The sequence below is a fragment of the Schistocerca cancellata genome, chromosome 8 (genome assembly GCF_023864275.1).
Source record: "Schistocerca cancellata isolate TAMUIC-IGC-003103 chromosome 8, iqSchCanc2.1, whole genome shotgun sequence".
Taxonomy (NCBI): Eukaryota; Metazoa; Arthropoda; class Insecta; order Orthoptera; family Acrididae; genus Schistocerca; species Schistocerca cancellata.
Window position 1 is genome coordinate 532,306,882 of NC_064633.1, and position 16,962 is coordinate 532,323,843.

Consider the following 16,962-nt stretch of genomic DNA (forward strand, 5'->3'; position numbering starts at 1 on the left):
TAGAAAAAGAGCAAGTGTTCTAAAGCTAGTGTGAATACTACTTTTTGTTACACGTTTCTACACATCAAACAACAGATCACTAAAGGTGAGATGTTGTCTTTCCCTTATTTTATGTATTATTCCATCGAGGGATTTGCATTATTGTTATCCATTACCAATTCACACTCTATTCTTTAATATGTCATACTTTCTTCTCCTTTCAGTGCCTGCCTTCAAAATGCGCACCAGTCATTCTTAGGTTGCACAATTTGAATACCCTATTATAATGGCCCAACCATGCTAATAAGTGGTCTATTACTACTCCCTGCTCTCATGGTAATTGCCCCTTTCTAATTATTTAATTCCAGTGCTGTTTTTAACATATTCTCTACTACCAACTCGTGCAGCCCAACTTAACTGTTGGCTTAGGAAGGGTGTTTATTTAAAATTGCATAGTACGATCCCAAGTGTTTTTTTACTGTGGCATGTGTCAATTTGCCATCAAACATTTCTATTTACAAGTGAGGCTACTATTGCCTGCTTCTTTAAGACGTTATGTGGCCTTCCTTCTAATGTACACATAGCTCTCTATATGCTGCCTAACATCTTATTTTCCTTATGACAGACTGTAGCTTTTCAGCCTCTTATTTTCAACCCTTTATTCAGTCACTCTTCTTGTCTTCCAACCATCCCACCATAAATTTTACCTCTGCCAATTCTGGAAGCTCTCTTTAGCCCTAGCAAAATTCTAACCACACATCCTCTATCTGAAATAAAAGCCTGGCACATGGCGTCCCATCTCATGGGACTGCCATTGAAATTGGCATGTTGGGTTGCCACCCATCCTACTGCAAGAACCTTCAAGTTTTCCATTCCCACTTGTGACCACAACTTCCTAGATGCTACCACTGAAACAGAAACTCACACCCTTCAACAACTGGAACAGCATTCCTAGCACCATCTGAGGAATATGTTCCAGTCACTCATGTCTTCTGTCCGCATAGGATTACCTACAGCCAAGAAGAGTTTACCACCTGGATATGACCCCTCATTCGACTATCATAGCTCCCAAACAATGCCTTGCTGACTTACTCCACCTTCAACATCCCAAAACAAAACTTCCTCCACCTTCACAAAACACACTGATACTCTTGAACACTCATCTTGTATGGTTGTTATCAACCTTTCTGCCAAAACTCTGGCCCCTGCAGAAGTCCCAGTGCCTTCTAAAGATCTCAACTTTAATCCAAAATCTAAATTTAACTATTCTGGATTTGCAATGGTCATTATTTTCTTTCTCCAGTAGAAACATTTTTCACCACATCCCCCCCCCCCCACCCCACTGACAACAGTTAACTAAAACCCTGCTTAGAACATTGTTTACAATAGTTCCAACATCATTCCAACAACGATCCTCCTCCTCCCCTTCCACACTACCCTCTGGTAATCTTTCAGAAATTCCTCACCTCTAACCTGACCTTACTCTTATTTCCTAAATCCTCTGCTGTTAGTTCAATAACACTCCTAAGGAATACACACCTATGTCTAACCTGAAAACCAATCGAGGCCTTACCATCCTTTCCACAGACAATGGCTCTACCACAGCGATTATGTATCATTGTCACTATGTGGATGAGGTTCTTCTTCAACCATCCTAAACCTGTGCATACAAACCTTACAACCACGTTCCCATTCCACAAGTCCAAGATGACCTCCAGCAGATCCTCAAGGCCATAGGTCCAACCCATGACCAGGCACCTGAATCCATCTCCCTCCTCAAGCAAGGAACCCCCTGCACACCTAACTTTTACCTGCTCCCCAACTCCACAATCTCAGCTCCATAAGCTCAACCCCACACATCTCCCCACTGTCTGTCCCATTTTGACTGGATACAATGCTCACACAGAACAAACCTCTGCCTTTGGTGACCAACACCTCAAAACTATAGCCTGTAACCTCATATTCTACATTCAAGACACTGCTCACTTCCTTCACCATTTTACGGTTCATGTCCTGTTACCACCAGTCTCCTTACTGGTCACTGTGGATGTGACACCCTTGTACACCAATACCCTCCATGCCCAGGACTTTGTGGCCATGGAATGCTACCTTTCCCTAACCTTTCCCAACATCCTCCTGATTCTAAAACCCACTACCTCTTCTCTGCAGTCTCCCTCTTCCTCTGTTCTACTTCTTCCTCCCAATCAACTCCTCTATGCCACTCGTGCAGCACATGGACCACCACCTCCCTGCACTGCCTGCACCAGAATGAGCCCACAGGTACCGCATACCTGTTCTGTGTCCCTACTACCACTCTCTCCCAGCCATCATTCATTCCATCCTCTAACCCTCCCTCCTGCTTCCCACCACCTTCCTCCTCTCAACCAACACAACTCATCATCCCAGTAGAGCTGCACGTCTGGGGAGTTTGGTGGCCAGCGGAAGTGTTTGAACTCAGAAGAGTGTTCCTGGAGCCACTCTGTAGCAATTTGGGATGTACTGGGTGTTGCACTGTCCTGCTGGATTTGCTCAAGTCCATGGGAAAGCACAATGGATATGAAAGGATGCAGGTGATCAGATAGGATGCTTACATACGTGTCACCTGTAAGAGGTTCCATATCACTTCAGCTGCATACGTCTCTTAACATTATAGAGCCTCCACCAGGTTGAACAGTCCCCGCTGACACATAGGCTCCATGGATTCATGAGGTTGTCTCCATACCTGTACATGTTCATTTGCTACATACAATTTGAAACGAGGCTCATCCGACCAGGCAAAATGTTTCCAGTCAACAACAGCCCAATTTCGGTGTCAGTGCACTCAGGTGAGGCATAAAGCTTTGCGTTGTGCAGTCATCAAGGGTACATAAGTGGCCTTCCGCTCCAAAAAGTCCATATCGATGATGTTTTGTTGGATGGTTCACACGCTGACACTTGATGATGGCCCAGCATTGAAATCTGCAGCAATTTGCATAATCGTTGCACTTCTGTCATTTTGAACGATTCCCTTCAGTCATTGTTGGTCCCATTCTTGCAGGATCTTTTTCTGGCCACAGTGATGTCAGATATTTGATGTTTTATCGAGTTCCTAATATTCATGGTACTCTCATGAAATGGTTGCATGGGAAAATCCCAGCTTCATCACAACCTCAGAGATGATGTGTCCCATCACCTGGGCGCCGACTATAACATCACATTCAAACTCACTCAAATCTTGATATCCTGATATTGTAGCAGCAGTAACTGATCTAACAATTGCACCAGACACTTGTTGTCTTGTATAGGAACTGCCAATGGCAGCGCCATATTCTGCTCTGTATTAGAATATGCATGCCTATACCTTGGCATTTCAGTGTATATGAGGAAAGTACTAGGCAGCTGTGTCTTGAGAATGTCTTTATTGTCTGACAGGACTAGTTTTCACAGCACATTACTGCCATCCTCAGGCCCCACTGCAGCCAAAAGAGTATTAGAACTTCTTTGTGCATCTGTTGTGGAGTCCTTGTCATTAGTACACATGGGCTATCTTTCCTCAGAGTCTCCTGAGGAAAGCTAGCCCAAGTGTACTAGTGACAAGGACTCCACAATAAATGTGCAAAGGAGTTCTACTACTCTTTCAGCAGTGTCGGAGTGTAAGAATGGTTGTAATATGCTACTGAAACTAGTTGTGTGAGACGATAAAAAACATTCTTGAGATACAGCTGTGGTGGTACTTTTCCTCAAATAGTTTCAGTCTTGTTCATGTGCCTACCGACAACTCGATTTTGTTTAATAAAATCGTATAGCTCGTAAGATTCTCGCCTTATAGTTCTGGTCCATTTTGATGGTTGCACCAGACAAACAATTTTAATTTAGTTAATATATTCCGGGTTGGAAAGGAACCTCGTCATCGTGCTAGAGGTTGGATACCAACCGCAATCAGGAATGATTTTTACTGATAGCGATGAATGTTTTAAGATGAATATGCTGATTTATTAACATGTGGCACTCAATAAGACCCACTTTTACATTCTATCATTTGATAATATACATTTTAATATTCATTATATGATCTCTCGGATACACATCTAATGCCAAAGTGAGATCACCAGCCACTACTGTAATTTTAACAAACCCCTCACAGGTGCTGTTGCACTGCATATTATTATTATGACAACATATAACATACCTTACAAACTCTTCTGACTTTCAAAAAATATTCTAAACTAACCCAGGCTTTTTGCTGAAGCTACTAACATTTGGGCATCTGGATCACTGGTTTTGAACAGCATCTATCTATACTACTACACATGTCACTGAGCTATTATTTCAAGATGTTAGCTAACATTTATTGGAACTTAGAACTGAATAACACAAGTGATTCCTCTTTTGCAGATGCTGAGCCGATCTTTTTCATACTTCACAGTTCTGAGACAAATACGAGATGGATAATGAAAGGTACGTAATTACAATTGAACTGTAGTATTTTTTATAAAGAGTGAATAAAATACTGAGAGTGATAAAAAGGATAGTTGGTACTGGCCATATAATGGAGATGCTGTGTTGTAGATAGGCACAACAAAAAGACTGTCGGAAAGTGAGCTTCAGGCCAACAAGGCCTTTGTTGAAAATAGATAGACACACACACACACACACACACACACACACACACACACACACACAAAATCTCTGGCTGCTGAAGCCAGACTGCGAGCACCAGCACATGATGGGCAAGGCAACCGGGTGCTGAGGGCAAGGAGGGGCACGAAGGGAGAGGAATAGCAGGGTAGGGGTGGGGGATGGTATAGTGCTGCTCATTACATTCCATCCTTTGTTTGAGGTTAGTAAAATAATAAATAGGGGTTCCTATGCCGGTAACATATTGTGACAATGCACAGGCAGGCATTCTACATTTATACTACGCAAGCCACCCGACAGTGTATGGCGGAGGAGTACCAGTGTTATACACATATCAAAAATGTCTCCCAATGGCAGTTAAAACGGAAAGAGTAAGAAGTAGAACATACCTAAGCTGAAAATTAATCACATACATACAGAAAAAGTGATGACAAATGTGAACAATCACGTGTGACAAACCCAGCAAGAAGTTCAAAATGTAAAAATATTTAGTCATGATCTACAATTTAAAAAAAGGAACAGGTGTAGAGAAGAGAAAATAGTCAGAAAGAAAAGCATACTGAATTCCCTGGAAATTGAGCAAAAGGGTGAGGGGTGCATGAAAAAAGAATAAAATTTGTAATTCTTTTCCTAGTACAGTACAGTAGCCACAGAGGAGCACTGCTAGACTGGAACCATTTGTAGGTGAGTGTGTGCCCACAGTTCATACAACACAATGTGACATGTAATGAAAGAGCAAAAATCGTTGCTGGCAGAGCGAAGAAAGCATATCATAAATATACAGCAGTAAATGACATTCACACAGATACCAGACCAGGAAACACTTATAGCCAGAGTCCACTTGGCTGTTGGAACACTACAAATACCCAGAACAAGATGCAGCATTTATTGCAGCATTCTATCACAAACATCTGTTTCAAGAGCCGTGTAAAGTGCCGATATGCATCTTTACTGATAAGTAGCTGAAACTACCAGCAAACACACGACTTGCTGAAGGTGTCATGTGGCCTTATGACAGGAAACAAGAGCTCACATGTATAGGCACTAATTTGTAGGGTAGAAAGCACAACAGAAGTTATAGAGAAGCACCCAGTTGAGAGTAATTATCTACGAGAGGAAATCATGAGAACTGGAAATGAGCTAACTCAACATAACGATTTAAGCTCCAAGCTAATGGAGTCAAACTACTCAGAGCAATCAACAAACTCAACATTGTGCTAAAAGCACACCTGCTTCTTAATGGTTTGAGCCTGACAATTTCTTGACAGGACTGAATGAAGCTCATGAGTAGTGTGTGCACAAAATAACTCGAGCTGTATCTGCACAAATGGTATGATACAATGGTAGTGGGGGCTACTTCATTGCAGATGGCCAAGTGTGCTGAAGGGGGGTGCAATGGAATAGCTGACTCCACGCACAAATGCGAATCTCGTCTAACTTGTAAGCTACAGCACCTGAGTCTGCAAATGTTCGTGTTAACATGTTACATCAATACAATCAGTAATTCAACAAATATAGGTGTCCATAGTCAATAGTTTCTAGAGTACCAAATTGAAATAGTTGCAATCACAACACATCAACAAAAGCACAAGAAGTCCAACCAGACACTGCCAAAAGACAGTCTCATAAAACAAAAAAAATGTAGTGGAACACACTTTGCTTACTGTGAACTGTCTGTGTAAAAATGAGAATTGTGTGTCACATCAATATTGTGTGTCAGTCCCCTGACAAGCTGATTGTCAGTATTACCTAAATATAACTTTTTTTCCCTTCTTCCGCATCATTCATGAAGTAGTGTACCTTTGGGAAATACTTGTAGTTGTGCTTTCCCTCTCCTTCATTTTCTTTATTGTGTGACTGGAATAACTAGCAGTTCCAGCCATCCCCTCAAGCACAGGTTTTGAATGAGGTTTTTGCTCTCTTGCTTGCCCCTTCTGAAATAAATATAATGGCACTGTATATAATCACTTGAGTCTGATAATAAACAACATGACGTCCATATTACTGGGAGTTGGAACCACTCTCCTGCAGGCATCATATAACAATATGTTGAAAACGACCTCTCACTACCAACATTACTGACTGGGATTGTTTCTATTATGGGCTTCTGATTACCAACATACCTTAGCGACTGCATGTCGTTGCTGCCAACTTGCACATATGTAAATAGAGAGTTGCCAACTTCAATACATCATCCAAAAACTTCACACTGTAAACATTATAAAATTCTGATGTTTGGCAGATTGGTTAGGGTGAGTACGTCACCATTTCTACATTTTACAATTCTGTTGTGTGGCAGTTGGCAGCACAGAAAAGCCTGAATTTCGCTGATTCACAAAGACTCGGCCTCATTCTTTCTATAAAAGTAATAATAATTGTTGGAGCAGGAGGGTTGGTTCTGAGCAAGCACGAAGGAATTATCTTCCCTCCACGCTACATTTCATTACTTAAAACCACATCCATGTATTTTTAGTAACACTAGAAAAATTGCTGATCTGAAGCCATGCATTCAAACTGGCACCAATGTTAAGTTAAACCTGTATTTCTTCCCATCAAAAATGTGTAATATTACATAAATCTGATACATATTTGTTCATCCACACTCTCAGCTCTGGATGATCAACTTTTTCAAGTGGAATAACAGTCTCAATGAAAGCTGGAGTTGATAAAATGAATTCTTCTTTATCAGTTCTCACTCGTTTTGTCACTGCTCTGACATCTGTGATATTAACTTTGCTTTTGACACTTGTCATCATCAGCACATTCTTCTTGCTATACTTATGAGAAGATCTGTCATTAGTATGTTTTAGGCACGTGTCCTTTCTCTGCCACTCAATTTGCATGTTGCTGTATTTACATGTAAGTATCTATCTTTCTAGTTTTGTCAAACATGTAACATCAACCACATAATCAGACAGCATTGGCATTCATCCGTTCAGCTTTACTCTGCTCAGCTCATATAGCTCCATCCCCGTTAGTCTGCAGAAAGTTTATTTCTAGATGCGACGAGGATTCTCCTGACAGAGACATCACGTACACTATGCATGCATTCAAAAATCAACTTACGATTCATTCAGAAATCAACTTAAAATGTGTTCAAAAACGAACAGGGATGTGTTTCAAAATCATATGAATAATCAACAGATCAGCGTGCGCTGGATGCTAGGCACTTTGTGAAACAAGTTTGTTTTTCCCCCTCAAGAATATGAATTTGGCACCCCCCTAGCTGCTTGCTGTGACTGCTTGCACAGCCAACAGCCACATTCCTGTACCTAGAAGCGGGAGAATCTACTACTCAAATGAGACTCAACTGCGCATGCGCCTGCTCGTAACTGCTAAAATGAATCTAATGTAAACAATTGTGACTTAACGCACATTGGAGGCAATTTGTTGTAATGAAGCATTGTATAGTCTTTCTAAAGCCTTTGACACATTTTGCTGTTGGCAGACGCTTGCATGAGCATTGTGTGTCGTCGTCGTATATGGGGCATTTCCTTTGCATTTTAAGCTATTTTCGATTTTTTCTCTTGTTTATGTTTTATTGTTAAAGTATTATTCTGCAGTAGCGGGAGACAGTAATATACTTTGTTAGAGTATCGGTTCTTACCATTCAAAATTACAAAAATTTAACAGAAAACTAAAACAATGAAAAATTCCGAGAATTCTAAAAAATTCCCGGATTTTTTCCAGATGACACAATTCCTGGGTTTTTTCCAGATCCCTTGGTTGTCTCAGGTCGTATACACCCTGAATGAAATGACTTAACATCACATATGACTAGCTGCTGCTGTTGCTTCACTTGCATTTTAGTAATTTTGCTATAATGAGTGATGGTGAGTAAGAACATTAGTAATTTCACGAGATGTCTGTGTATAACGCTATAGAAACGTGGATAAAGAAATGTACGCAGGACCAGTATGTAGACATGTAATAAATGCGTTTCTATTATTTTACTGTGCGTCGAATCATAAAGTGCACTATATTTTATAATTATATTTAAAAACTGCCTTGATTCATTACATTCATGCAGAAGTAGTTTTTAGTGATTTCTCTGGCTCACCTTGTACTGGATGTGAGATTTTGCCAACACAGTAACACATACCAATCGTTTCTCCCTTCGATTTTATTGTGTAATGGTGCCTACATTTTTGCTTCACTGCTGTTTTGCTCCATCCCCCTTTGACGACTAACTTATGATTGACATAGTTGGTTAATGGATCATCGTCAAATGCAATCTCACCAAAAGCCTCCAACGTTCCACATGTAAAGGTATGACACATTGTTTACCATACAGCCTTTAAATGACACCGTCATTGTAAGTCTTCAAAAGTCTTGGAAGCTGTACAGGACAGATGATGATCAGTGTCTAAAATGCGATGAGCTTGTGGCTGTTCTAATGTCTTTGTAGCTCTGAAGACCGTCTGACGCCCTACATCCAAGATTTGGTAAATGTGAGAAAGCTCTGAGGTTACTTGGAATCAAGTAACTTTTGCGGCTTGAACTCTCTTAGAACTGTGCAGTAAATCACATTTATGTTTGCAAGGCTTGTAGTAATAGTTTTAAATATGGCTCTCATGCTTACTGTCCAATTCTACTGTTGTATGTCCACGAAAACTCTCCAGTTATGACAGGTGGTGTAAGAACTCAACATCATAAACCACGTGCACAACATTGGATTTACACTGTCACGGAATGATCTATCTATAGACACTTTAGTGTCATCAACAACTGCACCAGCGTCATCTGCATGCCATTCACATACACCATATTTAAAAACACTGATAATACTCAGGAAGGTACAACTTTTTAATGTGGCTTATATATTTCCTCAGGATTTAAGCTATCTTTATATCAAATACCATCAGAATCGGTTCAGTGGTACAATCATGAAAACATAACAGATTGAGTTACTTTTGCAATTAATAATATTGGTATTAATAGAGAAGTATGGATTAAATACCTTAAGAATTGAACTAGCATTGTATTGTTTACATTGGATCATATTTCATAAAACATATCAACCAATAAAAGCATCTGCGCAGCTATGATAAAGTTCAAAATTGCTAGAAGTAAGTATCTTTTTCAAAGATTACATAGTTTTCCGTATTGTGCCATATTCTTCAGATCAATAAATATCTTGTACTACACACATTATAATGTAGCTTATCTTCTTCATTAGGGTTCAAGCTATCTCACAACAAATTTCGTGGATATTGGTTCAGTGGTTTAGTCATGAAAATGTAACAGACAGAGTTACTTTCACATTTATAATATTCAGTGCTTTTTTTTCTAAAAAAAAGTTTGAGGGTACTCCGACATTGGCTATAATGTAGCGAAAATTACTTATAACTAACATTGGATACCACCTGTCTGCTTTTAGCCATTATGTCATCAACATCATCATGGTAGCGGGACCATAGAGACTCAGCGTTTGAGTGTACGCATATCCATTTAGCACTACCATCGCTCACTATTAGCAGGCGAGGGCACTACATGCTTGTTGAACTGGCTGCCAGCAATTCAGTTGTTGAGAACAGTTGCTGCAGCTTCGAAATGCTTGAGTAGTCAATGACATCGCTTTTCCCACCAAAAACTGCACTGATATAGTTCATATTGCAATTACCAACACGGAAAAATTACATAAAAAATTTATGTCCGTGAAATAAATCTTTGGCACTCTTCAAAGTTCTCAACATCGTAAAAAAATTACTTTGTCGACGAAAAAGTTTAGGGGTACACATCCCCCAGCGTTCCCCCAGAAAAACAGCACTGATAATATTAATATGGAAGCATGGATCGACATGTATTAAACATGTTGAAGATTGTATAAGCATTGTATTCTGTTATCCATGATTGCACTTGTATATCAGTAAAATGAAATGAAATGTGTGTGGGGCTTTATTTTCTGGGGGATCACAGATGGAATGTTTGAGAGCTAGGTGCAAGTATTTTTATTTGACATGATTTTGGTGACTTGCATGTTGATAATGATAGTGGTGGTGGTGGTGGTGGTGGTGGTGGTGGAGGTAACACACACATCCGGACACGAGCAGGAAAAAAAAAAAACAGACCCGGGTGGGAACTGAATGCGGGATGCTGTTTTTGAGAAAAAGCAATGCTAACTACACGACCACAAGTTGTTCACACAAAACTGAATGCAGTGAAGAACTCGCAAGTGATGCACGACACTCACTGGCTAAAACGCGATGGGCTTGTGACTGACATAAGTATAGGACTATGAATTAAACATGTAAAGTACTGTATTCACTACGCTGAATTGCATTATGTAGGACATAACAAACAATAAAAGCACTTTCAAAAATATGACAAAATTCAAAAGTGAAAGAGTAAATACCTTTTTTAAAGCGTAATTGTTGTTCCATATTTCACATTATATTCTTCAAATCAATAAGTATGTTGTACTGCACACTTTCTAAAATAACCTATATTTTTCCTCAGAGTTCAAGCTATCTCTACACCAAATTTTATCAAAACCAGTTCAGTGGTTTGGCCCTGAAAAAGTAACAGAGTTACTTTCGCATTTATAATATTAGTACTGACTGCCATATCACAGTGTGAAATGTTTTTTCTTGTTGGTTTAGGGTTTTATGTAGCTGCTGGCCCGCTACTTTTAGTTCGAAGCTGCACCAGAACACTTCATGAGATCCATTACTCAATGTAATATCTGATGTATTTACCTTCTTCTTTCATCATAGTTGATCCTCTTGAAGTAGAGGTCCTGGTAATCAGTGCCTCTGAGGTCACATGTATAGCAATACAGCTGTTATTGGAACAAAAGAAGATAACGTCTACTCATATCATGAAAAAGCATATCCACTACTTTTCTTTTACAAATATATATTTTCTTCAACGGTTGTACAAATCATTAGTGTGACTTGTGAATTCAAGTAGAATACAATCTTTTTATATGACATACGCTTTGAAGGATCAATATAACAAACCAGTTCACAATATATTTCACTTGTACAAAACCACCCTGTCTTTTGTTTTCATTCTTGCAGAATGTGGTTGGCTCTTTGACGGTGAAGCCACTGCCAAGCCACAATGTCAAAATGTAAAAGGCTCCACCAACAGTAGGTGAAGCTGTTTATTTGTCTTCACATCTTGCTGTTTTCTCGTATTCCACACCTACCATTTAATGTGCGCTCACACAAAAACAAACACCTGCGCACAGTATATGTTACGCGACTTACTTCATACTTAATATTATTCTGTTACAATCACCTTTCTTTGTACTACAGAAAAAGTGTGAAATAATGTTTGCCTAAACAGCATGTAAAACTGCAAGTGCTAATGCTAATTATGAAATAATCTAGAACAGGTTACATAAAATAGACACACATGTAAGATGAGGTGAAAGAAAAGGCAAGACATAGCAAAACAAGAAGCAGGACTCATGCTATTAGGGGATGATGATAATAATAATAATAATAATAATAATAATAATAATAAACCAGACAATGTCTGAGAATGGAAAGAAATAATAATAATAATAATAATAATAATAATAATAATAATTTAATATGGCTCAGTGGCCTGGTGCAAGTCTTTCTGCTGGACACCAATTTGGCGACTTGTGTCTCCCTAACCCTTCTCAGATATCCAACTGGAAAAAGCGGAACTATGGTTTTAAGGTGGAATCTGAACCACATGTTGTTTCTGGCGAATCTTTATTTCGTTTGAGAGATGAAGGCTATGTTAGAAAGAAGACTGAAAAAACAGTGGTCTGACTGAGACTCAATCCCGCAACATCTTGGTTTGCAGGCACGCACTTTACTGCTACTGGATCTATAGGTTTTGATGAGTGAGTCTGCGAGTATCAAGATATGTGACATATATTATCAGATCTTTTGTTTGCACTGACTTGGAAGTTTAACATTTTTACACCACCAAGGGCCTGCTGACCTTAGTACCTGATACAAATTTCAGCTTCATACCTATACCATTCCTGTGAAAAAGGTGTCTTAATAGTTGAACAGACAGAAAAAAAGAACAGCAAAGTGATTCTCTAACAGTTCCATTTTTACCTATTGAGGAACAGAATCCTAATGAAATGAAAATCAGAAACAAAATAAATAATGTGTAATGGAACATATTTGGATAGGAAAAGACGATAGGCAATAATGTAAACATAAATTAGGATTTTAGAGGAAGTCCCCAGCTAAACAGTCATGATGTACCAATGTAACTACATAAATTTTGCACTGGGGAGAAAGTTTTGTGATTGTGGTTGTTTCCTTTACAGAACAATGAGATTCAGTAACTAACAATTTTCCTTGGGATATGAAATAATAGTCTGCAACATATCCATTATTACAACTAAGTTCCATTTTTTGATAAACTATTTACCCTACTCTTGTTTGTTCAGTCAATTATAATGACTGAAAATAGCCTTCTTGTTCCTTCATAACATTTGTACAGCAATTTTTCATACTAAATTCTTCTGCATGTTGAAAATATCATTTTGTTGTGCTTAATTAGTATTTTCCCTCTTGCTGCTCAAAATTCTCTCTCCGCTCCGACTAAAAAAAGTGAAGCAGCCAGAAACATGCTCAGAGCTGAATGTAACTTTGTACACGTGCAAACCACCAGCATGTATGTAAGTGTTTAGAGTTGCTATTCTCTGTGAAAGAGTGCATAGTATTGTTCATCTTTAGTACTGTTATCAGGGTACATACAGGGTGCGAACAGCTTTAGATGCTGACTGATTACTGTGAAGCCCATGGCAATGTTGCATACCCTGGTGAGCCAGCAATATCGACGCCTGACAAGAGTTTGGAAGGGACAACATTGTGGGTCCCCATTAGGCTAGCTGTTCAAACTATGCAATATCCAGATTTGAGGGGCATTCAGAAGTGACAGTGGTGAAATGTTAGACAGTGAAGGCAGGCATTCTCATCATTGTTCTGGTCAATGACATCTGATCACAAGGGAGGATTGCCGTATGGCGCACCAAGCACATCATAACACCGTCACATCTGCCTCTGTAATAAGAGAACACATAATGGACCATGCACATTCTGCACCTTCCTGTACCATTTGTCAGAGACTACCAGCAAGCAGACAAGGGAATTACCATCCCACACATAGGCTGTCTTTAGCAAAACAATATCTATGCTCTGTTGATAAATGGTGTCGCACTGCATTCAGGAATGAATCCCAGTTCTGCACTATCCTGAATGAGCATTGTCGGCGAGTACTGTGGCAACCTGGTGACAGGTACCTTTCTTCATCTGTTCTGGAGAGGCACAGCAGTGTTATTTCTGGCTGCCTTATGTGGGGAGCCATTGGTATGACTTCCTGTCACAGCTGGTAGTGAATGAGGGAAATCTGAAGGCAAATTGGTACGTCCTATGTGGTTCCTCCCATGTGACAATATTGTGGTACCATTTTTCAGCAGGGCAACACTTGTTCACACACGGCATGTGTCTCAATGAACTGTCTGCGTGATGTTGAGGTATTTCTGTAGCCAGCAAGAGCCCCAAATCTATCCCTGATAGAATATGTGAGAGACCAGCTTGGACCCAGTAGCAACATCCAGGTTATCAAAAACCAGTTATAACAGTTGTGGGGCAGCTTCCCTCAGGAGAGGATTCAATGGCTCTATGACATACTTCACAACCAAAGGAAAGCAGGAAAATTACAGATGAAGCACAAGTTCAGAGGATGGGGAAGAAAATAGGTTGTGCTACTTTTTAAAGGTACTTTACTGACATACGCCTTGAGAATTTTGGGGAAATCGCGGAAAACAAATCTGAATGACCAGACAAGTTATGAACTGTCATCATCCCAAATCTGAGTCCATTGTCTGGCAGTGTAATAGCACTTTTTAACAATACAAATTCTTTCAGTTGGCATTGTTTAAGTATTAACTTTGTTTTAAATTACTACACTTTAACTTTTTTATCTTCACATATCAGACAATTCAAAAGAGGTTCATGCTAATCAAAGGAAATGTTGTGTGCTAGATAATTAAAACAGAGAAAGAAAATATCAAAAATAGCTAATTTAACAAATTAAAAAAAATTTATTTACAGTTATCATACATAAATTAACACTCAAGCATTATTTTCCAATATCTGCAGCTTCCACTGAGAACCTGTCATTGTAGGAGGATATCTGACATGGGGTTCTGGAACAAATGAAACATAATTATACAGAACTGTTTATAACCTATAGGTACAATTACAAAAATGTAAATTAAATAGCCAACATATATACATATTCCACGCCACTGATGATGTCTTGCAGAAAATAAAGGCGAAACACATATGGCACTAAAATTGTGTTTTATTCAGTTGCTGTCAGACAGTCCATAAGTAAAAATTATCAATATGCAGTAATCATTATAGATCTTTAAAAGCAGTTCCATCCTTGTCCTGATCAACACACTGTTCATTTCTTTTCATGGACGAACCAAGATCACTAAAACATTTTTAAAATCTTGTCAAGTAACTTAATATAGTGAAGCAATACAGGTATTTCAGTAAAATCAGTGAAATAGTTATTTTTTCCTTGATACAGTTTATCACCATGTGTGTGTCATTATTCTAATCAAGGCAGATCTTGGCATCTAAGTGCCACAAACTTGAGCAGTGAAGAATAAATGCATGAAAAATACCACTAGTACAATTGCTTACTTCTTTCAAACACAATAACATCACAATTATGAAGTCCATAGCCAACTAAATGGTTATATCATAAAACAAAAATTTAGATACTGAGCAGAAGAAAACCTGTGGTTACTGAACACCAGTTACCTTTGAAAAGGAAGAAGGTTAAAAGCATGACTTGGACATTGTTCATTTTGCATTTTAAGACCAACAAAATTTTTTGAATGTGGAAACAGGCATGCTATTATGGTGAAATCTGAGCATTATATGAAAATACTCAATGACTATCTTTCTCAGAACTGTGCTGTCAAAGATACTAGCTTTGCACAGTTTAATAAGATGGTGTGACATCTGATGTGGCACAAATCACCAAAAACAATATGAGATATGTTCCCATGAGCTGTCACATCAATAAATGATGGCAACAGTCGCACTTCTGGCTCACTAAATTCATCCACAAGCCACAACTTTTTACGCAAATATTTTTGAAGCTCAAGATCTATGACTTAAAGAGTTAAGGATCCATGAGGACAAGCATTTTGCAGATTCTGAGAAAGACATACACTCTTGAACAACATGCAGAATGATGTTTGAGAAGAATGAGGTTCACCACATTAATCTGTTCAAAATGAAACCAACATTTATTTACAGACTCCACAAATTTGCATGTGTTCTTTAGTCAATTGAAACCAAATTGCTACTTCCTCAGGGAGGGAAGAGGATTTGGCTGTGGGAGGTTTATCAGGGAGGGGTGGGGTCAGGTCATTTCAAACCCAGACCACGAGTAACGTAAATTGTATATGGTGAATCAATCCGGACTTTAATATTTTATAACGAATCGTGTAGCACAGTGCTTATGATAATTTTTGAATAATGTATATTTTACTAAAAATGAAAATTTATTCTTTATTCCCTGTAATGTCACAAAAATACGAAAAGTCTACTGGATGATGAAAGTAAACATTTTCCTTACACCAGGCACACCTGGTAAAAGGACAATTAATGCATTCAGGCTCTTCACAGTTTTGTTTATACAGACCTGGAATGGAGTAAGAAATGGTGGCTGTGATTCTGCATATTGTGTATGGTAGAGTTCATACTTAATCAAATTCATAAAATGTGATGCAAACAAAAATACATTGTTTAACAACACTGTTTTGCTGATAAACCTGAAGTGAGAAAGAACTTTCAGAAATTGTGTTATGCGACAATTTCCTGAAATTATCGAGAAGCTGAATCACAACGTTAGTTCTGCGGGGAATCCTCATTATATTAATAATCTTTTCATTGTCGTCCTAAAGACAGAGGTGTTGTTGTTATGTCCAGGTCAGAGAGTCCAACAAAATCAATGAATCATTTTCTGTAAATGTTAAGAGGATGTTTTGGATATAACAATGAAAACTATTCTCTCCCATTTTTCCAGATTTTGCTAGGTAGATTACAAGATTTTTGCAAGTAAACAGTACTTTTTTAAATTTTTGGTCCTAATTTGCCTTGGAATTAGGAATATTCTGATACTTATCACTGGCATTGTTGTGTATGAATGTGTGATGGCATTTGACTGCACAAACGACTCTTTTTCACTCAAAATGACAAAGTACAGTTTGAACACACACAACCTGACTGACTGGCATTATAGACAGCATTTTAGGGGATAACGAGAAGCTTTTTCTTCACATGTGCTGCGAATTTCTCTTCAGTATTACCTATGAATGACATGCACTAACTGTCG

At 38.7% G+C, this 16,962-nt stretch overlaps 2 protein-coding genes across 3 annotated transcripts in view; one reads left to right on the forward strand and one right to left on the reverse strand.

Annotated features, from left to right (window-relative positions):
• The window catches only part of LOC126095670 (odorant receptor coreceptor-like), a 186,462-nt gene that overhangs the window by 149,697 nt on the left and 19,803 nt on the right, over positions 1-16,962 (forward strand). Inside the window, exon 6 of the mRNA XM_049910426.1 lies at positions 4,354-4,416. Coding sequence (XP_049766383.1) covers positions 4,354-4,410 — 57 coding nt within the window. The 3' untranslated portion in view covers positions 4,411-4,416. The remainder of the gene's footprint in view (positions 1-4,353; positions 4,417-16,962) is intronic.
• Positions 14,625-16,962, reverse strand: part of LOC126094690 (elongator complex protein 1) — a 139,418-nt gene continuing 137,080 nt past the window's right edge. For both annotated transcript variants that reach the window (XM_049909215.1, XM_049909214.1), the window contains exon 14: positions 14,625-14,749. In XM_049909215.1, coding sequence (XP_049765172.1) covers positions 14,676-14,749 — 74 coding nt within the window. In that variant the 3' untranslated portion in view covers positions 14,625-14,675. The remainder of the gene's footprint in view (positions 14,750-16,962) is intronic.